Source organism: Passer domesticus, chromosome Z, assembly GCF_036417665.1.
Source record: "Passer domesticus isolate bPasDom1 chromosome Z, bPasDom1.hap1, whole genome shotgun sequence".
Lineage (NCBI taxonomy): Eukaryota > Metazoa > Chordata > Aves > Passeriformes > Passeridae > Passer > Passer domesticus.
The window spans coordinates 51,753,696-51,781,292 of record NC_087512.1 but is presented as its reverse complement, the minus strand read 5'-3'; the positions used below and the strand labels follow the sequence as shown (position 1 = coordinate 51,781,292).

Here is a 27,597-nt window from a genome sequence, read left to right as displayed (position 1 = left end):
CTCCTGCCGCGGGTCCTCCAGGGCAGGTCCTGCTCTGCAGGGGTGGGCACAGGTGGGGGATGGCTGCAATGGAGGGTGGCTTCCAGTGTGGTATGTTCGTCTTCCACATTGGAGCCAACAGGGCTTTTGGAAGGAGTCTCCTCTTGTGAGCTGCTGGAGCTGGCACTGGCCACAGAGCCGTTGTTTTCATCCCAGGTAGGACCAGAGCACCGCAGCCTCTGGGCCTCCTCTCTATACTGGCCCACAATGACATTGAGGAGGCCATGGACCAGAGGTTTAGTATGTATTTTGAGGAGAAGCTGCAGTACTGGCACCAAGATTTTGCCAACTTGACCATAGGCGCAGAGGGCATGCAGGATGCTGCTCTATGAATTCTTTAACCAGCCATCTCTGGTCCTGGCAAATTTGCTCCAGCTTCTGGTGCAGCCAGGGCCACCTGGCCACCATCTTTGGTCCAGTAGATGACATTGTTCTTTGAAAAATTTGGGCCACACCTTGGGCAGGAGGCCATCCACAGGCTCTGGTCCTGCAGGCCCCTGCTCAGCTGAGGACAGTGTTCCCTGTGGGGAAGATGGAGCAGCCATCACAGGGTGATGGGGGCTGTTTTCAGTGACATGGTCAGGCTCTCTTCCTGTTGGACTCTACCAATTGTTTGGGGGAATGCTGGCAAATTGTATGTAGTCCTGTTCATCCTATTCAGAAAACCTGACAGCTTCTATCCTTCTGCAGAGTGGGCATGCTGGATTTCTCTTTGCCCACTGCAGGATGCAGCCCAGGCAGAACTGGTGGTGACAGGGCAGAGAAAAATTCACATCCTTCTGAGTGACCTGGCACATGGGGTAGCTCCATTCTGTCCCCATGGCCATGTCTGTCTGTTGCAGTGGGAGGGAAGAGCTGAGGACCATGAGCTGCTCCCATTAGCAATCTTGCTTGGCAAGAGCCCAGGCTTGAGCCAGAGTAGTCCAGGCTCTGCCAGTGCCAAGATATAAGCAGAAAGGGATGTTGTATCATTCCTTGGTGAAGGAACTCCACAGCAGCCTCAAGAGGCACCTCAGACACTTAACAATCAAGGCAGCAACATGTGGACAGGACACAGATGGCAGTTAGTGGCTGGAAGAGCATTCGTATACATATCTCAAGGACAAATTTCCCAGGAACTCTCCACAGCTGTGGGATCTGCCCATCATCTCTGTCAGAAGCTTCAGCAGAACAACCAAAGGACTAAAAAGCAGCTTCCAGACACTTTTCCTACCATGCTTCCTAGGTAGCTGGGTTGCTTGCAGCAAAACACTATTTTTCTCCTCTTTCCCAATGCGCTGTGGATACTTGCAGCCAAAATAAAAAGCTCCTCACCCTCTGTGTGAGATGATAATACAGTTTTTATATTTCCATGCTGGGATGAAAGAAAGCCGTGGGTCAGGAGAGGCCAGGACCCACTTGGCCTTCCTGCAGGCTGAGGTAGTCCCAGCAGACAGAGCTGCTGGGATCAGCTCTGCTCACAGCTTGCGAAGCATGGCCAGCCACGGACCCAGGGGGAAGGTTATCTCCTATATACCCTGCACAGCTGGTCTTGTAGCAGCTGCAATGGGCCAGGCAATCTATTTCTTTGTGCAGTTCTTAGGCTGTGCAATGTTTGATCTGCCAGGGTTGAGACAGAGGGGCTGATGTCATTTGCCATGCCTAGAAGGGCTGGACAACAGAAAAACAGACAATGTCAGAACAGAGATCTGCTGAGTCCCTAGGAGCTCTCCTGCCATACCCAGGAGAGCCTTCCCATTCAGCTCTTCCCATGGCCAGGAGAGCAGGGGCTCATGAAATCAGCTAGAAGGTGCTGGCTACAAATGTCCCATATGCCCCTTAAATCTTTCTTCTGCCTGCACTGCACCTTGTCTGTACAGGGAACAGACCTCTTAAAAGCTGGGGTGGGAATTGAAGCTTCCTGGCTCTCTACTCCTCCCTGCTCAGCCCCAGATGACACCCCCCTGCCCTTGCTCACCGTCACAGATGATCTGGAACTCTTCCTGCCGTCGTTCCCTCATGTGCTGCCCGATGAGGCCTGGGAACACAGAGCCTGTTATGGCCCCAGTGACTCAGCTCCCCCACAGCAGTGCTGCCAGCCCAGCCACATGCCCTCCTCCCCTGGCAGGGTTGAGTCCAGGACCTTCTAAGACTGTGAAACCCCAGGGTAAGAGAGGGTGGCAGCAGCCCCAAGGGACTGAACCAGGGAGCCAGGGCTCTAAATTACTGGGCTAAATCCTGTTGCCAGCACAGCAGCCGGGGGTGGGGCAAAGCTGCAGTGGGACAGCAGCAGCCATGGGGCTGTGGCTCACCGATGAACTTGATGGCAATCTCTCGCATGGACTCCTGTGAGCTCTGCAGGTATGCCAGGGACTGGTGCCAGTACTTGTCTGTTGTGTTTCTGTCCTCTGCCAGCTGGAGACAGTGGCAGGAAGAGAAGGGTTGGTACAGACTCTGTGTCTTGGTCAGCTTGTCCCTGTGCCCAAGACTGGGCTCTCCTGCTCAGACACTCCAGCAGCTGGATGATGCCAGAGTTTGAAGGGAGCAGAGGGCTGGGTACTCCATAGTGAACATTGGTGCCAGTCTGCTGCCAAAGAACAGCTGGGCCAGGGCTTCATTGGCACCCTGGATTGTGGGGGAAGGAGTCTGGAAAAGAGTTTGTGAGCAGACAGGCCGATAGGAAGAAGCAGCATGTGGAGTGCAGGCTGGTGGCAGTGGGTGCAGGAGTGGGCAGGGGTACAGCTACCAGTCCCACAGGCCTTGAGTACTGGGGGCAGAAGGTTTGTTCAGGCTGTGTTTCGAGATTTAAAACCATCCATACCAAGCACTCACTACATCTCCACAGCTGGTCCCTCTCCAGAAGTCGCTTGAACTTCCTCTTCTTCAGAAACTTGGTCGCTTGAAGCAGGGTTTCCAGAGAGGCCTAAAGAGCAGCAGAGACCAGGAGATGGTACCACAACCCAGGGCAAGGACCTGTGTCCCTGCAGGCAAAGCCAGGAGGAGGCTGGAGAGTTGCAGTTTGTGAGTCACTAAAGCAGGAGGCAGCTTGGAATCCTCACCTTTGCCACATGCCGGTTCTCATCATACAGGTGGTAGAAGAGTGGAAGCAGACTCTGGCGCACACACATCTTCAGGGAATTTTTTCCCTCTTTCTTTAGGTAGACTATCAGCTCTCGAAAGAGGCAAATGGAGAGAAGTTGCACATGGCTGGTGTCCTTGTGGAAAGGAAGTGGGCAAGACCTCAGCACTGGCAATTCCAGGCCCACCTGGACAGGGGCCTGAAAATCCACAGGGCACAAAGTTTCCTGGGAGCACACAGCACCATGACAGAGGGTACAGTCTTACATTGTCAAAGAGTGGCTGGAGTGCCTCAGCCAGCTGCAGACCAATGGGGACAGCAATTGCCACTTTGTTGTCCTGGAGCATCTTGCTGAGCACAGAGAGGGTCAGCCCAACCAGCTCCCCATCCGCATCCTCCAGTAGTTCCATGAGGCTTTCAGGAAAGCTCTGTAACTTTCTGGCCTGTGTGGAACACAAGGCTGTATTGCAAAGCTATGGAAGGCTGCTCTAACAAAACTGTTCTGGTGGTGCAACCCCACGCTGCAGCCTTGGGACCCAGAAGGCAGAGGTCTGCCCCAAAGGACTTGGGCAGCTGAATGGTGAGGCAGAAGTGTTGGGAGCAGCTGGCACAGCCCTCAGAACCCAGCCACATTCTAGGTCCTGCATCACCCAGCATTCCCAACCCAGCCCCATGCTGCCAGCACATGTTCAGCCAGCTCTTCTCACCTTCCAGGGACTGTTGCACAGCACGAGGAGACCTCTGAGCACCAAGCGACGCATTTCTTTGCAGTCACTCTGCAGATGACTTGACATGAGCTGCAGGATGGTATCAACCATTTCCTCTTTTTCAAGGCATTGCAGAAACTGAAAGACACAGGTTGCATCATACAGTGATGGGATTGCCAGCTAGCAGGACCACAGCACGACACAGAGCAGCAGCAGGGTCCCAGGCAACCCAGCCCAAATGCAGCAGAGGCTGTGCAGAGACCCTGGGCTCCGTGTCCTCCACAGATCTCTCACCAACTTTGCTGTGCCCTCCAGCCCTCAGCAGCTTCAGATCCTTTCAGAAGCCATCACGGAACAGTGAGGGCTGGCACCAGGGTGGCAAGAAACAGAGGTGGAAGTGTCACCCTGCAGCAAGGGGCCAAGGGCACAGAGCAGAGCCTCTGCTCTGCCCCAGCTTCACTGATAGACTCCCCCCATAGCTGCAGCTGCAGGAGATAGAGTGTCAGGAGGCAGCTCAACAAGACAGAGCTTGCCATCAGGATCACCTCGACAAGGAATGCCATGGCAGGGACCCGCCAGCATGACTCCTCCCTGCAGAGCTGCATGACCAGGTAGTGTGCGATCATTTCACAGAAGGACTTGGAGACACGGTGCATCTCTCTGGCACAAGGAAGCAGGCAACATCAACCCTGAGCAAGTTGAGCAAGCCTCTCCCAACACTGACTCATACAGCCCTGGTCTTTCCATTCTACCATTCACCAAGAGAAAGGCAGTGACCAGCATCAGCAGGCTGCTTTTGGGTAAGACACTGTAAAAAGCCTCCAGGGAACCATGTCCACCAGGCTCTGTCACTGCCCCTCAGTGCATCCTGCCCTGCCCCAGCAGGCTGCCCTCAGTGGGGCTGTGTGCACTGTTTGTCCTGCTCTGTGCCATCACCCCAGGGGCCCCAGGAGCAATGTTGGTGCTTTGGGAGGTGGCTGCTCCTGTTCATCTGCTTCTCCCAGCCTTTTTGCCTGCTGAGCCATCCCTTGGTGACAGTGTGGGCTGCCACATCTGCAGGGGAGAAATGACAGGGGCAGCGAGGAGAAGGAGGCTCTCACCTGGCCAACAGACCCACTGCATAGTGGTGGGTGTCATTGTTGAGGAGTGCGTCCCAGCCTCTCTTACGTTCAACTGCCAACACAACATCCTCGAGCCACAGACGGCAGAGCAGTGCTTTCACTGTCAGCACCGCAAACCTGTGTGCAGAGCAAAGCTCAGGTCACACAGTAAGCCCTGGCCAAAGGTCCAGGGGCATGAGAGAGACAGAAAGACTGGGATGGAACACCTTTTGGGGTTGGTGGGGAGATGCTCTCTCTTTTGCCATCTCCTCCAGAGTACATTGATGTATTCGGGCATCTGCTCTGTGCTGCAGAAAACTTGGACCAGCAGAGCCACAAAGAGGGAGGGGGCCACTATGGTTGCCTCTGGGGACAAGGGCAGATGGATGATCTCCCACAGTGCCTTGGTTGCCTGCAAAAAACAAAACACCCAGAGACCATGCTTGGGCATTGCTCTGGGTCATGGAGGCACCAGCCTGGCTGCCCCTAAACTTGCCCCTAGCCCAGACTTCCAGTGAACCAAGGAAGAAGATGCAGAGGTGAGGGAGTATGGAGAGCTGACTGAACAGTGACCCTGGGGGCAAGAAAAGACCTGGGGAGAAACTCACAGCCAGAGCAAAGACTTTCTTTCTGTTCCCATCAGAGGTGCATGTGCTGTGCTCCGGCCAGTCCTCCAGAATGCAGGGCAGCTCCGATAGCACCATCTTTGCAGTCCTGCTCGAGGAAACGAGCACTTTCCACATGGTCAGAGCAGCTCTGCAGGCCCAGAGCTTTCTGTCAGTGGGGTCTCCGACACAATACTGTGGCCTAGGAAGCCACAGGCTGGCTCCCAGCTCTGCCTCTGCCCACAGCCTCTTGCTGGCAGCACCTGCCAGTAGGCAGGTGATCAGGAGACAGAGTCTTGAGGGTTAGGGAGGGAGCATGGGAGCAGGCTCTGTGACTGACATGCCAGTGCAGGGAAATGAAGTAGGTCCTGGAACTCTCCATCAATCTGACAGCTTACATTGGATGGAGTCTGCAGAGTGATGGGCTCTAAAGGCAGATGGGTCCCATACCTTCCACATGATGGGGCAGAGCACAGGAGGGTCACAACCACATCACTGGGGTGTGCATGGGTCAGCTCTAGAAGGGACTTGTCCAGTCTGTGCTCAGAAGACACATCCTTGTTGGACACAAGCCACTCGTGGATGAACTTCACAATGGCTGGCACCTGGAGGAGACAAGGAGGAAGAGCTGGGTTGCCATTAGAGTGAGCCAAATGCACAGGTTCTGCAGAAAATTGCTTTGTTCCCCACCACACTGTGCTGGCCTAAGGAGCTTTTGGGTGCCCATCTGACCTGGCTTCTGGAAGCACACAATCCCCAGAGGCTCAAGCCCTGGCCACAGCTACTTACATGCTTAAGATTGGAGGTTTCTGTCTGTGCAAGCAAATCCAGCACAGCAGCACAAGCCTCAGCATTATAGGGGTCACAGCGTACCATGCCCTCGATGGCTGAAATGGTGGTCTCTTCTCGTTCATCATTCTTGACGTATTTCCAAAAATTCTACAGAAGGAAGGGCCAAGAAGAGAGAGCTGTCCACAGTGGTGGTGCTCAGATGTACAGCAAGAGGACCAAGCAGGGATGCCTGTGGGTACCTGAGCTCTACGTCTGAAACGGCTTTGGGTGAACTTCTGGTCTTCTGTCAGGTCCTCAACTGGGTCTGGCAAAGACCAGGCACAATCAGAGCTAAGGAGCTGTGGGAAAGGCTGGAGAACACAGCTGAGCCTCCCTGGAACCACGCTCCCGAGGCAGGCCCAGCACAGGGAGGCTCAATGAATGGAGCACGACTGCCACAGGGAATTGGCCCCATCCCCTCTTCCCCCTTCTCCCTGGGGATGTCCACAGGGGATGGGATGGGGCCAAGATCACTGGCCCTCAACCCAGCTCTGCCACTCGCCTGCCCACACCGGCTGGAACTTCTCCATCTTTTCAGGAGGCCATTTTGGGCCAGCCCCAGGGCCTTCCTCTTCCTCCTCCTTCACCCAGGCCTGCCCAGGAACACTGGAGGGTTTCCCTCTGCCATCCTGCTGCCTGGTCTTGAGGGCTCTGGACATGGGGGCAGGAGAAATCTACAGAAAACACAAGGTCAGCAAGAAGGAAGGTGGCTGCTCGGGGGATCCTCACAGAGTCCTGTGCTGCTTCATCGTGTCCTTTTCCTGTTACATCCTTCAGGCACTGTGGGTGTTGCTGCCAGCACCCATTTCATGGTGGGTAGTTAAAAGCCCTGTGACACACATGTGGCATCCCATCAGCAGCATCTATGTCACAGTATGTCACAAAGGGCCCTGAAACCACAAGTGACCTGGTGCCACTCCCCCATCCCCTCAGTGCCTCCCAGTAGCCCAGTTTTCAGGGCCACCCAACATTTTGGTATCTTTAGTAATGGTGGAGATGTTTTATATGTTTCCTGAAGAGATATCAAATGAGTAATAGTATTTCTAAAGCAGTTAGTGGTGATTTCAGTCCTAAGGTAAATGTTGTTTCCTTGTAAACAGATTTTAAGACTGTTCATGCAAGATGTCTGTATGTTTAGATTATGGAGAAGATAATATCAGAACCATGCTGTCTGTGTGAACCATACGGTTTCCAGACAGAGTGGAATAAGGTGTGTTTGGAAATCAAACACACCATAAGGCAGGTTGGAACACCCTGAGTTTGCTGCAGTTGTGATGAAACTTCCCCAGGTGAACACACATCTGTGCTGGACTCCCAGTAAAAGCCAGCTTTGTTTCACACAACAAAGAGCACAATTCCAAACCTTTCCAGAGAGATCTTACTGCAACAGAGCAAGTAACTGAAGTAACACCATGGACAGGCTATGAGTCAGAAAACAAAAGGCAGCACACTCCAGTCTAAAGATGGGTTTGAAATAACTGTTATTAGTTCAAGGTATTGATGCTAATAAATAAAACAGATTGAAAGAAATTAAACTATCCAGAATGACAGTGATTTCAGGTTTGAACTTTGAAAACTGTTCTGCTGATTTCAGACCAGAGGAAGAGAACAACTCCATCATCCATCCTTTTTTTCCCCCACCTCTTTCAAATGGCGTTATAAAATTTTTGTCTTTTTCCATTGTCCTTCATGGTCAGACAAAGATTTACTACAAAAACATCAATTTACCCAAGCTAGCACATTCCCTTTTCCACTGCTTAAGTGAGGATGGTTATTGGTCTCCACTGGGTTCAGAATTAGAAGCAGATTGTCTGTGCGGCAGAAAGCTGGGCCTATGTGAGAACCCAGCAGCCACAGTCCTTGCTTTTCATGGTAAGATGGCTCATGCTCCTCCTTTCTCAAAGCATTTTCACCTCTTTCTCCTTGTAATGGTATATCTAATTATTTGTCCAGCAAAAATACAATTAAGATCTAAATCTCAGAATGAAAAAATCAGCCTTGCATTCTAATTTATCTAAAACAGACACATTTGATTGCAATTTCCATCATTTACTGTGCTGTCTGAAAAAAAAATCACATTCTGTCATCAAAATAATTTTGTCCAATAAATTTGCATAATTCTAAAACAATGTCATTGCTCTGACCCTAGCAGTGGTAATTTTGCATTTTGGCTTTACAGAAGCACATAGTCCTCAGCTGGTGACAGGTAGTACTGAGTGTGCCTCAGACCTCTGAATGTGTAGAGTTTGATTGCTGGAGTGCATTGTTTTAACAAACATCCCCAAAGTCCATACCTGTTCCCATAAACAGCAGGAGTTCCGAGGAAATGGCTTGTGCTCCTTTTCACCTGTTTATCTTCACCCACCAAAATACCTTGAGAATTATGACTACTCATCAGCAGACAAGGACCTAATATTTGGCTGATTCAGTACTGACTGTAATACCATATCTAAAAGTGATGTTTCCAGGAAAGTAAGGTACCAATTATTTTGCTAATGTGCAAGGGTAAAATTCTTGCCACACTAAAATGTCCCCCTTTCTTATTTATTCGGGTGAGAATTGAATCTTGCTACCTAGAATGGATGTTTTTCTTTTATGTTCAAAAAGAGGTCTAAACTGTCTTGTGTCAAAGGAGAAACATTATGGAAACAAGATTCTCCACCTACTTTTGGTTGGTTTTTTTGTTTTTTGTTTTTTTTTTTTTTTTTGGTTTTTTTTTTTTTTAATTTTTGGTTTTTTGGGGTTTTTTTGGTGTTTTTTTTTTTCCTGTTTGTTTATCTGTTAGTTTAGTTTGGGGCTGGGGATTTTTGTGGAATTTTTTTATTTGGTTGGTTAGTTTGGTTTGGTTTGGTTTGGTTTGGTTTGGTTTGGTTTGTCCGCTTATGGTTTTAGCCTGAGATGTACAGTATACAGAAAGGTAAAGTCCCTAGTAGGTGCACACCTGGAAAGCAGTTGGATGCAAAAGGAGGCAGACTTTCATTCCTAGCTTTAATAGAGTAAACCCTTCTTTATTTCTTCATTTATTCACGAGCCTTTTGCAAATATTTGCATTTCTTTATCCTAAATACTGGTAACATATGCTTTAATTTTTTTGTTCTGTTTTACTTCAGCTTAGGTCCAGAATGTCTTCAAGTTCCTCTGATAAGAAGACATTCTTTACTGAAGGACAGCAAACATATGACATGATGTTCTGAGTTTATGAAATGTCCTGGTGCCCAGTACTTCCCTGACATGAGCTGCAAGATGCAGATGGCCAAGGTGATATTCCTGGACAAGAAGAGGGAGATGTATCTTCCATTGCTCGGCAAGAAGTTTTTCCAGCAAGCAGAAGGACGCAGGAGGGCACTTGAACCCCAGGAGCCCTGCAGAATTTGTCTGCCTCTCTCAGGCAGTTTGTGTGTCACTGATAAACACACAGGCTCACAGCCACACATCTGGATGAGGAATAGTCCATACCACTTAAAGTCCACGCACAGTATTCCAAAATCACTTCTGAGCTACCTTAGGCAGTGACAAAACGATCTGTGACAGCAGCCAGAACAAGATGTGATTATTACTGAAAACTCCCACTAATCCCAGTTTTGTTCCTTTGCCACAGCACTCACCAGAATATTTCATCATGACCTTTAGTCCTCCTCGAGCTACCTAAGCAACAAATCCCACTTCCCCTTGGCAGAGTCACAGACAGCCTGAATGGGCAGAGATGATGAGAATTTCTTCCACTTGAGGTACCTGGGCTCTTAAATGTCCCTGACACACTTCCACTAGCTCAGCTCACTTCAGCGAGGATAACAATCCTGGCAGACAGGGTGACTCCAACCAGGGCATCACCACTTCAGGTTTAACAAGTCTTGTGCAGTCATCATACAGAACAGTTCATGGAGATATTCAGCTGAGGCTGGGGAATGTACAGAGAGATTTTAGGCAGGGGGGAGCAGCACAGAACAGCTTGAAGCGGTGTTTGCGGACAAAACAAATCCAAGTGAGGAAGCAGAGAAAGAGGCAGAAGTTGCCTTTAAAGTTCAGCAAAGAACAATTTCACACCAAGTTCATCCCAAAACTGACGTGCATTTTCAGAGCAGTTACCATGACTTTTCGCATGACTTTTCGGTTTGCAGTTTTGTTTTTTGTATAAAAGACTTTATGTTCTCTCTTGTTACACTCTGAAGTCCAGAGACTAAGGTGGCCCCCTAAGCATTGGTTTCAAATTCACGAGTCAAAAGCATGGCTACTCTGTAGCTGGTGTTTCAGGAAGATTGCTTTGACTGAGGGATTCTACCTCCTATGCAAAAATTTTTAGTTATGTCAAAGTAAAATTTGGAGTCTAGGTGTTCCTACACTGGGTTAAGACCACACCTGTAAAAAGGAAGAAAATGAACAAGATTCTCTTTTCCATTCTGTAGACAAGGAATCCAGTAAGTATATGCTAAATTCAATGACATAACTTGTTTCCCAGGAATCTGTTTGCCAGGAATTTCTCACTTTTATCACCCATGTAAGTCCAAATACAAGTAAATTGGTCAGAAAAATACACATTTATTTCCTCAGCTTTTACTATTCACGGTGCTGTGGGTAGACCAAGTAACCTAAAACATTGTCAGGAATACTCTTTGCCACAAGTATTGAATCGTTAAAACCGAAAATCATAGAGACTCTCTAATTAGTCAAAGTTAGAAAGCGGTATGTTTATTACGCTGGTGGGTGGCATGGACAGGGTCATTTCCAAAATGTGTGACCGCACCTTCTAAGGATTTTTGCCTTCTATTTATTTTCTAAAATAATATATATACACAACCCCAGCACCTCCCATCTCTGCTTTGTTTTAAAATGAGGTTATTAGTCTTCACGTGTGCACAAGTCTTCTCTTGAACTGAGTCGGTGGTCTCGAATTGGATCAGTGGTCCCAGGGATGAAGTCAGGAAAGTCTTCATCAGGTCTCTGTGACCCTCTGGCATGATCCAAGTCCCCCTGTTTCACGATGGATTGACACAGAGTCCAGGTGCTGGGAATTGTTCTGCTGGTTTCAATATGTTTCTATAATGGTTTGCTTGCTCCACTTCCTTCTACAAATGAGCTCATAATATAACAATTTGCTTTAGCTTAAGCATCTAATAATCATTAACCTATCCTTGGTGTATCTAACTTCAATATGAATTGGTCCTAATTCTCAGCTAAAATCTTAACCCTTTAAAATCATGTTTCAGTATAGTGCAGAAATAAACAGGAAAGGATGGATTCAGGACTACTCTCAGAAGATTAGGAAGTGTTTGAGTGCTGTATGCCCACCACACCTACATCACCTTAAGGGATACTGCTACCACAGGAGGAAAAATTGTCCAAGCATGTGAGATGAAAAGGTGAAGGCAGTGACATAGCTGTGTACACATCAGAAAATGAAAATTCTGTCTTCCTACACTGCAAGGAGATCTTACATGTTAGCAGTTGAGCTCATAGGAGAGTTTCAGCTAAAACACACTTATGTATGGCAGATATACTGCAAATATTAATAATTTCTAACAGCTTCTCAAAAATAAGTCAGTATAGACTGTTTCAATGTTGCCCCTGTTGCATGTAATACCAGGAGACTAGTAAAAAAAAGATATTTACATAAAACATATTTCACTTTCAGAACTAACTGTTCCTTATTAGAATTGGTAAATATTCACCAGTAGGAAAAAACACTAAAATTGCATTTTCAAAGTGGTAAAAACTGTGATTCAAAAGTTACAGTGTTATATAGGGAAAAAGGAAAGGTATGGAAAGATATAAGAAAGGAAAGAAGTCATTTTTAGAAAAAAATCTTAATCTAAAACCATATACCACAGTTTTAAGGATTTTTCTTTCCTAAAAATTAACAACCTTTTCTGTTAATTTTTAAACCAATTTTTGACCCAAACACCAAAATGTAATGTCCATTATTTACCTTGTGATGTTTGTAACTGACATAAAATTCTACCAGTACCACAGAAAATTGGGGAAGAGTCATGCTGCCAGACACAAGCACATTTCTTTTTAAGTTTCAGTGTCCTTAATACACAGCTAAGGGTAACTTTTCATTCTTAGCCACAGAGTATTGCGGAAAAGTCAATGTAACCATAAGTATACTGCAGGTGTGACTAAAGATTCCAATGGACAATCCACTTTTCAGCCACCTGCTTCCACATCCCTAGTAGGGCACAGGGCTAGTATTCATGTGTTTCTCACGAATAACACAGAGATGACTCACAGAGATTACAAAGGAAGTCTTCAAAATGAGGCTTTCCTTGATGAAGCACCACATAGACAGACATGTGGGAAATAAGGGCCATGAAACATGAAGAAAGATATCCCTTCTTCTCTGAACTCCTGTCTTCTCCTTTTTGCCTATTCATTAGAAATTGTGTTGTAATTCAGTTGCTGGGATAATTTTTGTGAAGGTTGTTACCTGTGTTTAGAGAAAGATAAACCCCATCCCAATAAGGTGGATAATTTGAAATTCAGGTTCTGTTTTAAGGTATTTAAGATTAATTGGAAAGACATTTTCTAAGTAGTGGGTGTCCATTTTTCTGAGAAAGCCAGCACACAGAGATGACAGAGCATCTTTAAAACAATCAGTCCAAAAAACTACTCCAGAATGTGATCAGACCAACAATCCTTGTGTCAGCATGTCACCCACAGGGCAGCAACTGAAGTGACAGGGCTGGGCTCCTCACAAGGGGACCTGGAAAGGAGGGCAAGAGAAGGCAGTGTCAGCTGGAACTTGAGACAAGCTGGATGTAAGGAGAACATCCACTGCGTGTGTGGGATGAGGTTCTGCCATACCACCAAATATACTCACATGAGCCCTCATTGTTAAATGATGTAAAGACATTTTAAAAAGGGCATGAACTAAATGAGATGAAAAGTCTATTTTTTTGTGCTATGAGAACTGTTTATAGTTCAAGAGAGAATTTAAAATAAAAAGAATGAGTGACACTAAGAACACATCATTGCAAGACCACCTTTGTTAGTTTACATTTAAAAGACTTGGCTGCAGGAGGGATATTTTGTGTTGTAACTCTTCCTTGATTGGGGAAAAAAAAAAAACCAAAACCAAAAACCAAAAACCAAAAACCAAAAACCAAAAAAAAAATCCCCCAACTTACTGAGGAAAGAAAAATGCAAAACCTCTTGGTGAAAACACCAGTGTGAGTTCACCATAACTGTAGACAATTACTCCCTCACATAAAGCAATATCCTTCCAGGGGGCAGGATTTCAGCTTTGAAGAAAATGCTGACAAAATTGCTGCCCCTTCCTGTTGCTGCTACTATCTTCAAAGAATCAAAAATGTGCCAAATCTGCTGAAGACAGGCAGAGACAATTGGCAGGAAAAGCAGCAAAACCAATGCAAATTTTCTCCTCTTCACCTTTTCCCCTTCTCCCATTCGACCTATCTGTTCTGAAGTGGGGAACTCTACAACCCCAACTAAAACACTGAAGATACTCAGTCTAACATCTTTCTCCTCCCTTCAGCCATGCAGAAATGAGAGTGATTTCACCTTTACCGGACAAAGAGCAAGACTTTCGTTCGACAGGATTCCTCAATTTCGACCATTCTGAAAGTTCCTGCACTTGCCTTGCTGGATGGGGGCGTGCTGCAAAGCAAAGGCAGGAGGACGATGGCAGCCAGAGGCAGAGGGGGTTTGCAGCTGGCCGTGCCGTGCGGAGCCCGGCCAGCGCCGGGAGCCGCCCCGCCCGCGCTGTGCCCGCGGCCCCGGCTCCGCCGCGCTCGTCCCCGCCAAGTCCGGCCCGCGCCGGGGCCGCTGAGAGATTCAGCTTCGAGTTGTATTAGAGTGGAATCCATTCACTGAAGGTTTCTGGTGCAAAGATTGAGGAAAAAAGGAGAAAAGTTTAATTTCTGAAAGCCATTTAGAGTCCTGGAAGCCTTGTCTAGAGATCTATAAAGCTAAAGCCTCAGAAAACCTGAACCTACAACATCCCCAAATGGATTGATAAGGTATGGTGGGCACACCTCTGCTGTTTTCAGAGTCAATGAAACTGACAATGAATGTCTGGGAATTAGGAATGCCAACCCAGATTTTATCTCCATTACTCTAAGAACACCTTAATGAGGCACTTCAGGAACTGAGCACTAACATTTTCACTCTGCTCTATTTACTTTGCATTTGAATACAGGCTGGTAGGAGAAGAGATCTGACTTTAATTTCTCCCCAAGTTACCTGTTGCACTTTCAGGTTAGGAGTACATGTAAAATGCAGCTAATCACTCCATCTATCCATGAATGTTCCACTGCTGAACTGACACACAGAAACATCCTTTTTCCTCTTTGTACCTTCCCAAGTGGTGTCTTAACTAGCAGGAGATTTGTGTAAATCACACAGAAAATCACCAAAACTTTTGAAATTAACACTCAATTCCATGATAAAAGCTTCTGAGAAAACGCTTGACAGGATCACTGAACAAACTGAAACTCGGAAGAGAAACATGCATTTTAGCACTGATCAAAGGGAAAGAAAAAGAAATGCTGTAAAATTTCCAAGTGGAAGATAAGGAGAAAGACAGGAAGCACAGGAAGAACAAGGCCCTGTCAGATGAGCTGTGGAAGGTAACTTTGTGCCCCAGCTCTGTCAGAGGACGTTCCCCGTCATTGGTGCAAGCAGCTGGAGACAGAAATACTGCTTGATTTGGGGGCCACAGTCTTGGGAAGTGCAGAGGTGGTTCAATAACGTGACATGAGGGAGTTCCCCCAGAGCAACTGGGATGCCTGAAAGAAGTGAACAGCTCACCACAGCCCGGCCCCTCGGCTGCTTTTCCTTCTGACCCTCCTGGGGAGGCTCTGACATTTCCTCTTCCCTGATGGAAGTGCAGCTGCTGCCAAGGGAAACGTCCCCATACTGACTCAGTGTTCCCTTTGCTTCCCAATGTCCCATCTGCTGTCCCTGTCCAGGAGAGCTGCTCTGCACGGGAGGAAGAGACCGAGGGAGAGCCTGGGAACATGGGGGGCTGCAATCCCTCCTGATCTAGTTCTGTTTGTGGATGGGTACAATTAGACTTGGATAGTTACAAGTGTAGGGATATTTACATACATTGACTGATATTTGTATAGACATCTGTCTATGTGTATTGTTATATTGATGCATGTAAGTTGATCTGTTTACATCTGTAGTTATATTTACATACTTGTACAGTTGTGTAGCTGTGTAGTTTTATTGCTGGGGTTGTATGGATTTTTTTATTGGTCCACTGATATTTGTATATTTATAGATAGGTTTGATATGTGTATATTATATATGTCATATATGTAATGAAATATGTAATACATATCTACATCTATATATTCTTATGGATATATATGTATTTACTTCTACTTAAATATATATGGAGTTGCATAGTTCTAAAACTGTATTTATTTAGTTCTGGATCTGAAATTCTTTAGAGAGGGATATTGATGTTTCTGTATTTGTATATGGGTTGTACAATTGTAGTAATAGGTAAAAAATTTAATTGTTATACTTCAATTCATATTTGTGTACAGTGAGTTGTACAGAGTTGCAATAAAATATTTTTTTAACTGAAGTTGGTATTTGTATATATTTACAAAGCACAATTCTCGCAAAAAATTACATTTTAAACTTAAATTGATATTTGCATGTTTATACATTGGCAGCACAAGTGTAGCAATTTAAAACAAATTTCATTTTTAAACTTAAGGTTTTTTGCATATTTGTACATTACTAGTGCAGGTGTAACTATTTGCAAGAAATGCAGTGTTTCTATTGAAAGAAGTGTAGATTTGTGCTGCCCAAAGCCATGAGCAGATGGAAATGCTGCAGGATTGGGCCATGGCCAGCACATGCCCCACCTGCACTCAGGCTGGGCACGGGCAGCGCAGGTTTGGGATGGCAGCAGAGGCACACGTTGGCTCAGCACTGGCTGCCAAGGCCTGCTGAGAAAACTCCGGGACTCCACTGAGAGAAGAACTCCAAGCAGGAGCCACCTGGAGAGGACAAATCCACCCCCCATCCCACGGGCAGCTCTTTAGGAAGAGCTCCAAGTGTCCCCCTGGAGCTCATCCCAGAGCCCAGAAGCCAACAGGGATCCTGAGCCAGCTCCGCTGCCTTTGGCAGCACTTGGGCAAATGAGCTGCAGCAAGGGGGAGGCAGCAGTGACTGTGACTGCTGCAGGCTGGGGATGAAGGAAGGGCCACGGACACAAGTGCTGAGATGCTCCAAAATCCAGAAGGAGGCTGGAGAACTGGGAAGGAACAAGTTCTGAAGGCACTGAAACGATGGAAACCCCTTGTGTGAAGTTCCCTGAAGGAACTCCCAAGGACATGGATGCTATAATAAGTAGTACCAGAATACACAAATGCAGTAACACCAGGAGATGGTCTGTATGACCCACAGGCAATGGCTTAGAAAAAGACCAAGTATATATTTTATATCTTCTGTTTATTATAGTATCTATATTAAAATATATAATATGTAGTATATAGATGATGAATTACATTTATCATAAATTCATATGTGTTGTGTGATACATTTTGATATGTTTTGATAAATATTTTTATTTCATATAGTTTTGACATATTCCTCCAGCCTGGAGAGTGAAGATGTACAGCAGTCCAAAACCTTCTGCCCACACAGCAGTCAGCCCCGGCTGTGTGCATGCACACCCACCCACTGTCCTTGCTCTCCTCAGCACTTCAGGGCTGCTGTTTGCACAGAACTGGGATGAATTTAACTCGACAGAGCCACAAGTGGGCTGTCCAGCTTGTCATGAACACTCATGTGGCAAGGAACAACACAGAGCTCTTAAATCACATTATCACATGTCCTTTCATTCCTGCTGGGCACTGAGGAACTCTCAAAAGCACCAAAGACACAGAGAAGAGGTGAAAAAACTGGTATCATGCTACTGCTGGTATCCTCATGGAGGAAAATCTGTTGGGTTTCTTAAGGTTGTAGTTTTCCAAAAACTAGGAAAAAATCCTACTGCTCAGCACCAGTAGCTCAATTGTGAATGATTTTCTTGACTTGGCAAAGCTAGGATGTCAACAGTGGACTCCGTCCTTGGTTCAAATCACCTGCCCTCACCTGCAGACAAAAGCACCACCACCAGCAGAAGCTACATCAGTCAATTTTCTCAAAAAGCTGGGTAACATTTTTGAGAAGAAAGAAAAACATGTCAGACTCTGTGGATTCATGACAGGACTCTGTGAAACAGTTGCAAAGCAAAGGGCAGCAGCTTCTCTCTGGGACACTCCTTGTGCTCCAGGGCAGCCGGGCTGTCCCAGCTGCCCAGGACCCGGCGCTGAGTGGGCTCTGCAGAGCTGCACAGCAGGGAGGCAGCTTCGGGCACCTCAGCCCCTGGCCAGGAGTGGCTTCTTGCTCTGGAGGGCTCCCTGGGGGCAAATGCAGGCTGCTGGCCTTCTGCTCTTGGCCCTAGCCTGGCCTTGCAGGGCTAATCCTGTTCCCTGTGTCACAAAAGTTCCCAGACTGAAATTTGTGCTCCAACATGACAGCCCCAAAGTCTGTGGCATGTCAGGAAGCTCAGGAATGAACCTGCAGGGCTTGGAAAAGCTGTGTGTCCCCCAGAGCACAAGCAGTTCTCCAACAAGACTTCAAGGCTGAGGGACAAAGCTTCCCCCTTCAGCTCTCCACAGCAGCTCTAGGGAGTCTCTCTCCATTGTGAAATCTCCTTTGTCAGTCTACAGTGACAAGAGCTGGCTGCAGGAGGCATTTGCATTGGAACTCTCCCCAGATGGGGGGAAGAAGAGGGGATTCCTGAGGAAAGAAAAAGGCAACACTGTTTGGGAAAACACCAGCATGAGTTCACTACAACTCCAGGCCAGAAATCCCTTGAATAAAGCAGCATCCATCCATGGGGCAGCACTTTAGCTTTGAAATCAATCTGACAAACCTGCTGCCCCTTCCTGCTGCTGTAGCTGACTCTAAAGCACGAGAAATGTGCCAACTCTGCCAAAGACAGGCAGACATGGTGAGAAAAAAAGAGCCAGTCTGCTGAAAAGGAGACCAAATGAATGTTTTCTAATGCCCCCTTCTCATCCTTTCCCCAGCCAAGCCAGAGCAATGTCCTTCCTCTCTGTCACCGATGGTGACCCAGGCACGGGATGCACAGTGGGGACAGAGCCCGCAACTGCTCCCAGTGCCTTCGCCACGGGCTTCCATTGCCCTGAAATGCCGTGCCGGGCGCTGCCCTTCCGTGCCGTGCCGTGCCGTGCGGAGCCCGGCCAGCGCCGGGAGCCGCCCCGCCCGCGCTGTGCCCGCGGCCCCGGCTCTGCCGCGCTCGTCCCCGCCAAGTCCGGCCCGCGCCGGGGCCGCGCTGGGCGCGAGCGCAGCGCCCCCCTCCGGCCGCGCGCCGCCGGCGCAGCCGCGGCCGTTGCGCCGCGGGCGTTGCGGCCACAGGCGGCGATCGGAGCCATGGCGGAGCTGCCGCTGCCCGCCGGGCTCAGCGCCAGCGCCTTCCCCGCCAAGCTGTGGCGCCTGGTGAACAGCCCCCGCGTCCGCTCCGTGCGCTGGGACAGCCGCGCCCAGGGGCTGCTCGTCCACCGCTCCCTCTTCGAGCAGGAGCTGCTCGGCCCGGGCCCCGCCCCCGGGGGCGGTGGCGCTGGGGCGGGGCCGGTGCCGCGCCCCTTCAGGGCCACGCAGTTCAGCAGCTTCGTCCGGCAGCTGTACCGCTACGGCTTCCGCAGGGTGCCGGGCTGGCTCGGCGCGGCTGCGCCGGGCGATGCCGGGGGCTGGCTGCACTTCAGCAGCCCCTGCTTCCGCCGCGACCGCCCCGACCTTCTGCTCCGCCTCCGGCGCCGGAGCGCGGCCGACAGGCGGCGGCCGGCGGCGGGCCGGGAGGGCCGCAGGCGCCCGCCCTGCGGCTCCCGGCAGCTCCCCGGGGCGCGGCCGCTGCCGGACGGGCGGCACGGGCGCGGCCGCTTCCAGCCGCTGCCCCGGGAGCGGCCGCCGCTGCCGCCCGGGCGCCCGCCCAGCGGCTTCCTGCTGCTGCAGCGGGAGCGGACGCTGCCGGACGGGCGGGAGCTGCGCAGCCCCCGGCCCGGCCGCCTCCAGCAGCGCCCCGGGGAGCGGCCGCTGCTCGCCCGGCGCCCGCCCTGCAGCTTCCACCTGCTGCACCGCGACCGGCCGGTGCCGGCCCGGCGGGAGGGGCCGAGCCGCTTCCAGGAGCTGTACGGGGAGCGGCCGCCGCCCGCCCAGCGGGAGGTGCTGGGGATCCCGCCCTGCGAATTGCTCGGGCTCCACGGGGAGCCGCTGCTGCCGCTCGGGCGGGAGGGACCCCCCAGCCGCTTCCGGGAGCTGTACGGGGGGCAGCTGCCTCCTCTCGACCGGGAGGTGCTCCGGCTCCAGCCCTGCTGCTTCCATCAGCTGCACAGGGAGCAGCAGCCCCCGGCCTTCGACCCACGAGGTAGGAGAACAGTTGTAGCCTTGCTTTTCCAAAAGGTATTGAAAAGTGACTGTTTGAAGTATTTTTCCACGAGGCTCTGTCTTTCTCGGTCAGAAATTGTAAAGCCTGCTAGGAAGCAGCACCTAGAAGGCTGCCAGAAAATTCTCTGCCTGCTTTTCCTGCATGCTTCCTGTGATGGTTGATCCAAGGCAGCAGTAGAGATCTGTGTCCCAGAGCCACATTGTGGAGCCTGACCAATGTGTTTGGATTCTTGCAGCCACCCCGGGCACTTCTGCACCCAGCGCTCCAGCTGGCAGTGCTGCTTGTGCAGCATCGACGGCTTCCGGCTCAGGACACAACACGCCTGGGGCAGAGGGATGGCCACCAGCAGATCTCGGCCTTGCTGTATTGCAAATGATCCGGGAGATCAGGAGATCCCTGCCCGAAAGGTCTGCCTCTGCTCAGGTAACTCCATTGGATGGGTAGCAAAGGGGCTGGACTGTGAGCTTTTGATCATTGTTACATAGCTGAGAAGGAAAGGCTTCTCTAATTGAACTTATTTTGTTATTACTTAGTTATTTAATTGTTCTTGGTAAAGAAAGATTTGTAAAAGAAGAGGAAATGAAAAAGTCTCCCCCCCTTAGTGAGGATGAGCGTTGTGAGCCTGTGTTGGCCAAGTTTGAGTGCTCCTTTTCCTGGGAAGAATCCTTCCTACAGGGGCATTTGCGGTGATGGTTTGCAGGATTTTTGTTTGCTGGGAAGGAAGAGAAGAGTGTTTGGAGAATTGCCACTGAAGGCCAAGTGTCCCGTGCAGGGAGGGACATGCCAGAGGTGCCTGTTCCAGCAGCAGATGTGGGCTGTGCCTCTTTTGGGTGGGAAGGCCAAGGCAAAGCAGGGCTGGGCTGCAGCTGCTGCTGCTGCTGTGTGAGCCCTGCCGGGCGTGTGGGCGCTCCCAGAGCCGTGTGTGGGGCTGGGCTGGAGCTGCAGCTCTCTGTCCTTGTGCAGGTTATTCTACGTGTTGGCCAAAGAATGTCTCTCTGTCTGTTCATGTGCTGACCCAGTGCCTGCAGTACATTTATGATCGAGGCAGGGCAGACTCAAGGAGGGGAGTGGGATTTTTTGGATTTCCCACTATCATATTCTCAAGTGGGACGTCTTTTGTCTTCTGTAAACTCACACATAGCAGCTTTCAGAAGCATTTTATTCCATAACAAAAGGAAACATTGCAGGTTCGGAACCATCTTGAGAATCTTTAGGATTCTGATGGACGGGCTATTGCAGAAGAGATGAATGTTCTGGAACTGGTCCTAGTGAGAATATCTGTCTACCCAAAGGGCATTTGCAGGTGCTTCATTGTGGACATTGACTTCCTCAGTGGAATAGAAACAGTATTTGATTGTCTGGCTTTTCCTGTCTTTTGGGCTGTTTTTTTTCCCTGCCCTCCTGATTTACACATTTTTGCCACTGGTCAGGAATGTGATCCTGGAAGTAGCCTAGGTGCATAAATGCTTGCCTGGATCCTCCACATGGGGCAGCAGCAGAGGGCTCCGAAAAGCACCACGGTGTGATGGGTTGTGTGAGCAGTGTGTGGGGGTGTGAGAGTCCCAGCAGAAATGTGTGCCTTGCGTGTGGGTTTGCAGCACAGGGCAGGGCTGGGAGCGAGCTCTGCCCTTGCTGACAGCCGTGCTGGCAGCCAGGAGAGCCCCTGGCTTTCTGCTGGCTGATTTCTCACAGCTCCTGAGATAAGCCAGGGTCAGAGCGTGAGGGCACCTCCCCCACATCCCCTCACTTGGTGCCTTCTGGTTTTCTGTGTTCATGTTTTGTCTCAAAGATCATTTTGTAAGAGCTTCAGTTTCACCTTGGTCACCCAAATCCTGAGTTTAAAAGGCTTGTCATGTGAACCATGTAGGCAGTGTCCCCCCCATGCTCCATGTCCTTTGGGAGTGGAGAATGAGAGTTCTTGTATCCCTGATGTGATTGCAGCCAAATAGTGAGTGATCTTTGGGTTCCTTTCTTTCTGTGGTTCTGCTCAGGATGATGTTAGTGTCGCCCCTGAGTCTTCAGGAGGGGAGCCTGTGGACAGAGCTGCAGCAGAGGAAATTTCATCTGGAACCGAGAGCTGCAGGAACAGTTCCCCAGAGCCCGAGGAGCCTGGTAAGGACAGAGCCCCCCTTGGTTTAGAGAGGTGTGAGATGGCTGCTCCGAGCCTGCCTCTGGCAGCAAGGGAGATGAGCAGAGTTGAGCTCCTGTCTGCAGGGCTGGTGCTTCCTGGTGCCTTTAGTTCAAATCGTTCACTGGCATAACTTCCCTGAGTTCCATGACCTCCATGCCCTCCATGCTTCTCCAGAGGCTCTGACACTTGAGTCTTCTGCTGTGGCAAGAGAGCAGGGAATAAACCTGACCTTGTAGGTGTTGCATCACCAAGCTGGGTGTCCCAGTTTTGTGCTGAAGTCCATGGATAAATTTGCTGCAGGGTGATGGGGGGGGGGGGCAGGCTGAGCGACTCTTGAAGGAACAGGGGAAAAAGAAGGAGTAAAAACTCATGGTAGAAGTCCAAATCAGTGCCTAAATGTAGTACCAGTCTGCTGGTATCAGTCCTGACCCACAAGCAAAACAAGGAGCAGAGCATCAGAGGCCAACCGATTGAAAAATCGCAGTAAATCCAGTAACAGAAGAAAAAGCTTGAATTAGCGAGACCTAAGAGGACAGAGGGAGCACTTTGGATCCATTCCTTAGCCAAGCTGGTGCAGCCTGCAGACCTTGTAGGGAGCTCTGTCCCTCCCAGCTCTTCCTGCCAGAGCTGAGGTCGAGTTGGAGCAGCTGCTGCTCGCTGCAGGGGGCACTTTGTTGGTGCCAGGTAATGGAGCTGGTTCATGACTCAGCTTCCAGCAGCCCTGAGCTTCAGCCATTTCAGTGGGGACGGGTCTCTGTCAGCACAGAGAAAGAGCAAGGCTGAGCTTCTTTGATGCAGCTGGTGCTGTGTTTCAAGCTCTCGTGGGTGCCCTTTGCACTGCGAGTGAGACTTTACTGAGATACTTCAATGTTTTGAAACATGCTTTTGAGCACTTGGAAGGATTCTGGCTCTTTGAAGAGCAGGCTTCAACTTGCCAAGTGAGAGTCTGCCTTTCAGGCCATCTTTGCCAGTCCCTGGTAGAAAAACAACTGCTGCCCAAGGGAAAGGTGCAGAGAGGCCAATATTGACTCAGCATTCCCTTTGCTTCCAGATGCCATCTGACCAACGTCTCCAGGAGGGCTGCCCTGCATGGCAGGAGGAGTCAGAGGAGAGCCTGTGACCAGGCAGGTAGAATTCCTCAGTTTGTAGATATATTTATAGATTTCCTTGGTTCTGTTTATTAGTGCTTACAGTTCCATTTATACATTATAGTGTTCTGTTTATATGTGCATATATTTATAGATCTGTATAGTTAAATGTGGATAAGTATACATTACAGAAGTGACATCATTATATTTCTATATATATAATTATATTTATAGTTTTTCAGAGTTAAATTTATATATGAGAGTAGAGTAAAAAAAAATACATATAGAAAGTTATATTTATAAATGTGCCTAGTTATATAGTAAGAGGAATATGAATGTTTAGGTGAATAGATTGATGTTGGTGTAGGTTTAGGCTGCATTTTTACCTCTTTCCTCCCTTGGCTGCCTTTTTCACCTCTGGCTTTTCCCCCTGTGCCCCCTGTGTCCCCTCTCCCTGGGCTGGGTCCGAGCTGGGGGCGGGCCGGGCGCAGCAGCAGTTCCAGCCCCGGATGTCCCTGGAGCGCTGGGAGCTGCCGGTGGCCCCAGGCACTGTCCCCTGAGGAGCTGCTGAAGGACGGTGAGACTGAGGGGGCTGAGGGGGCTGAGGGGGCGGTGGCGCTGAAGGGACGGTGACCCTGAGCTGCTGCTGGGGCTGAGGGCTGTGGGGCAGCCCAGGGCCATGGTGGCACTGAGGTGACAGGCAAGTGGCACAGGCTGAGGGGGTGGCGGGTCTAAGGGGACGGGATGGGTCAGAAGGGACTGAGGGGGGTGAGAGGACTGTGAGGGGCTGGAGAAGCTGAAGGGGGCTGGGGGTTTGCCAAGAGCATGGCGGGGCTGAGGGGATGGAGGGGCCAGCAGGGAGCACAGAGGGCTCCGGGACTGCAGCTCTGCCAGGCCTCGGAACCAATTCCAGAACCTCCACTTTTGCCACAGCTGCAATGAAGACCTCGAGGACAGCCGGACACTGCCGGGAGCCAGCAGGGAGAAGCCGAGGGCCAGCAGCAGGAGCAGGGAGCGAGGCCCTGCTGCTGCCAGCCTGGAGAGAGCCCGGGTGAGGCCCCAGGGCCGGGGAGGCAGGGTGGGGCTGAGGCTGGCGTGGGCTGTGGCCGTGGGCCCTGCCTGTGCTGGGGCTGCTCAGCGCAGCTGCCCCGGCTGGCACAGGGGCTGTCCTTGGGCAAGGCAGCAGGGCCCGGGAGCTGTGCCGGCTCTGCCGGGCTGCCGGGGCTGCGGGACGGTCCCGCCGCGGCTGCGCTCACCACAGCCCGGCCCGCTCGGCTGCTTTCTCTTTCTGACCCTCCTGGGGAGGCTCTGACATTTCCTCTTCCCTGATGGAAGTGCTGCTGCTGCCAAGGGAAACGTGCCCCTACTGACTGAGTGTTCCCTTTGCTTCCCAGATGTCCCATCTGCTGTCCCTGTCCAGGGGAGCTGCTCTGCCCGGGAGGAAGAGGCCGAGGGAGAGGCTTTGAAGATGGGGCAGTTGGGATCCCTCTTCTTGAAGTTCTCTTTAAAGATTGCACAAAGGCAGTGATAATTACATGGATATTTACATATGTAGGCTGCTATTTGTACAGCAATATTTCTAGATGTATGTTGTTATATTTATGGATGTATTATGTATATATGTATTCATATATATACATGTGTTTGTAATTACATCTATGTCTATATACATATCTAAGTATACATGGATGTTGTTATATCTGTGTTTAGTTCTATTTCCTAGGTTTTTAGCTGTGTGGCTATCTATTTATATTGATGCAGTTATAGGCATATGGCTCTTTAAATAGTTATATTGATATTTACATAGGTATATATGTCTATTTTTGTATGTATATTGACCCATTTCTATATGTAATTATATTTACATAAGTGTCCAGATGTATACCTGTATATTTGTATTGATGGATTTGTATGGTTATTTAGCTTGGCATAATGATACATAACAAACAATCTATACATACAAAAATATCATTTTATATGTATATGCTATTTTAAATCTCTATTTACATCTGTAGATATTTATATATTTATTTATATGTATTTATGTATATATAGATGTATTTCATTTTATTTCAATACGTATGGAGTGGTATATTTGTATAATTCTATCGGTTCTATGTATAATTCTATGAGTACTTGATACAGGGCTACTTAGAGAATTCATATTTTTTGTATTTCTATACGGGCTATACCTGTCTAGTAATATGTAATAAATTAAGCTGTTCAACTCCTAATTGATCTTTGTGTATAGTGAGTTGTTTTAAAGGTTGGCAATAAATTAAATTTTGTTAATGGAAGTTGGTATTTGTATATTTTTACAGAGACTGGTTGTAATGATATAAAAAATTCCTGTTTTTAAACTAAATTGAGGTTTCTATAGTTCTGTATTGTCAGTATGGGTGTATCAATTAGTAATAAATGTCTTTTTTATCTGAAATTGATCCTCATGTATTTGTCCATCAGCAGTGCAGCTGTAGCAATCTGCAAGAAATGCCATTTGTCAGCTGCGATGGGGGTTTTGTGATTTGTGCTACCCCAAGCCATGAGCAGATGGAAATGCTGGAGGATTTGGGCCATGGAAATCTCCGGCCATGGCCAGCACATGCCCCACCTGCACTCAGGCTGGGCATGGGAAGCGCAGATTTGGGATGGCAGCAGAGCCACACGTTGGCTCAGCACTGGCTGCCAAGGCCTGCTGAGAAAACTCCGGGACTCCACTGGGAGCTGAACTTCAAGCAGGAGCTACCCTGGCAGGAGAAATCATTCACAATGAAAAAGAGAGAAAATGTGGCAAAGCAGATGTGGGGATACTCTGTGAGATCAAATGCTCTGAATCACCACTGCCTAGGCACGTCTTCTGCAAAAGTATTTTGTTAAAAACTGAACACCTCCCATAAAATACAGATTGCACTTTTCCCTTCACTTGCCTTGCTGTGTGAGTGGAGACACTCTCTCCTTATCACTGAGAATTTTTGCCCTTCAGCAGCTGACATGAAATCAAAGATTATGCACCACCACTTGGCACCATCAATAGAAACAGCCCTGCCCTTGTGACAGTGTTTGCAAAGTCTTCCCTCCTCCTGTCCACATCTCACAGAGGGAACCATCCCATTCTGTCCAAACTGTGCCTGAGGTGAGTGAGGGCTCCAGGAGCTCAGGAGGGTGCAAGAGCACCGCAGGTGGGAAGGTTTTGCAAAGCTTCCTAAGCACCAGTAAACTCTGGGCTTGCCAGTCTTCTCCTGCAATATTGTCCTAGTCAAGAATGATCTTGGAGGACACTGTGCCTCCAGCTCACTGGAGTAAGTTTGTTTTCTTCAAGGCTTGAATAGAGGAAAATGAAAATTGTGATTTTTACAGTGAAATTTGGGGTTTGGTGCAGGTGGGCTTGCTCCATTATTTGATGTGGAAAGTGGGCTAAAAGTTTTAAATTCCCAGCAGAAGCTGCCTACCAGCCCACACTGACCTGAATGAGGCCCAGGTGTGCTTGCTGCACGCTGGTCCAAGGGAAAAGCTGGAACAAAGTCCCCTTTTCTTGCACATGGAGCCTGTCTGTACTGTTGTCTCCGGGGCTGTCTGTGTAAGACACAGCAATCCAGCCAGAAACTGTGGATATCAGAGTTCCAACAGCAACCTGCTTCTCCAGGGTGAGGGACGAGGCCAGCCTGAAACCTGAAAGGTGCTCTGGGTACTGCAGAAGGCCAGGCTGTCCTTGTGCAGGGGTGGCCTTCACAGGGGACCTCACACCTTGTGCTGCTGACAAAGGGCAGCCAGTGGCCTTCCACAAAATGTTTCTTTTGTCCAGCACTTGGAAACATTCCAGTCAGCAACAATTCCTGCTGCTCACACCAGCCCTTTCCAAGCAGGAGGAATTTGTGTAAGCAGCCTGACAGCTTAGTGGCAGGAGAATGAAATACTCAGCCGAGTATTATCAGCTGTCTGCCAGAAGCCACATCCTCAGCCTCTCAACTCCTCCAGTTGTCTCAGACGTGGAGGAAGCAGCAGGAAATCCTGAACCTGGAGGGGAAAGCAGAAGGAGGAGAGGCAGTGGCTGCTCCCTGGGGCCTTTGGAGCAGTGAGAGCCATCCAAAATAGGACCTCTGTTGGGCTGTGGAGATAAGAGTGATGAACCATCAATGCTCTGCCTGAGCCTGGAGCCATCTGTGAACATGGGCATGGAAATCTGACCTTGCAAAACAGAGAAAAAGGTGTCCTTGGGTATTTGCCAAAGCTTGGAGGGGCTCTGATCCACCTGGTCTAGTGGAAGGTGTCCTTGTCCATGGCAGGGGGGTTGGATCTTGAGGGTCTTTAAGGTCCCTTCCGACTTAAGCCCCACTGTGTGTCTGAATTAGAAACCCACAATGACAAAGAGAATGCAGCAAACCTGGGTCCCGTTACATTATTGGAGGTTACTGCAGTCACTTGTGTGACCTGGAGACTGATTTGTATCTGAAAAATTAAATTAAATTCTAATTCCATCTTCACACAAGGTTGTGTAATCCATCAGAAATATTTAACACGGAGCCATATTAGCTTTGGGCTTGATGGTATGGGTGTTTAAAGTGTGTGATGAGTAATGGTAGCTCTAACAAATACCCATCTTGTT

The 27,597-nt window shown here is 49.2% G+C and overlaps 2 protein-coding genes and 1 long non-coding RNA gene across 5 annotated transcripts in view; 2 read left to right on the top strand and 1 right to left on the bottom strand.

Moving 5' to 3' along the window:
- The window catches only part of LOC135290388 (uncharacterized), a 67,521-nt gene extending 42,086 nt beyond the window's left edge, over window positions 1-25,435 (top strand). The window contains exon 7 of the mRNA XM_064404294.1: window positions 24,389-25,435. The gene's annotated coding sequence lies outside the window, so the exon portion shown is untranslated. The remainder of the gene's footprint in view (window positions 1-24,388) is intronic.
- Window positions 1,378-7,201, bottom strand: LOC135290784 (uncharacterized). 3 transcript variants are annotated; one of them, XM_064404721.1, is made up of 15 exons: window positions 6,843-7,201; window positions 6,541-6,605; window positions 6,383-6,448; window positions 5,960-6,114; window positions 5,513-5,660; window positions 5,132-5,316; window positions 4,905-5,042; window positions 4,350-4,464; window positions 3,805-3,942; window positions 3,364-3,540; window positions 3,078-3,233; window positions 2,840-2,941; window positions 2,331-2,433; window positions 1,997-2,056; window positions 1,378-1,689 (listed from the first exon to the last, which is right to left on the bottom strand). In XM_064404721.1, exons 1-15 carry the CDS (start codon window positions 6,997-6,999, stop codon window positions 1,541-1,543), a joined length of 1,914 nt encoding a protein of 637 aa, XP_064260791.1. In that variant the 5' UTR covers window positions 7,000-7,201; the 3' UTR covers window positions 1,378-1,540. The 3 variants fall into 3 exon arrangements, with proteins under 3 accessions (XP_064260791.1, XP_064260790.1, XP_064260789.1); XM_064404720.1 differs by having other exon boundaries at window positions 1,381-1,689; window positions 5,513-5,618; window positions 6,299-6,448; window positions 6,843-7,200; XM_064404719.1 differs by having other exon boundaries at window positions 1,383-1,689; window positions 6,299-6,448; window positions 6,843-7,199.
- Window positions 6,421-10,873, top strand: LOC135290786 (uncharacterized). The gene is made up of 2 exons (XR_010353608.1): window positions 6,421-7,415; window positions 9,451-10,873. It is a non-coding gene; the product is annotated as an uncharacterized LOC135290786 (long non-coding RNA).
- Window positions 25,436-27,597: the final 2,162 nt, after the last annotated feature.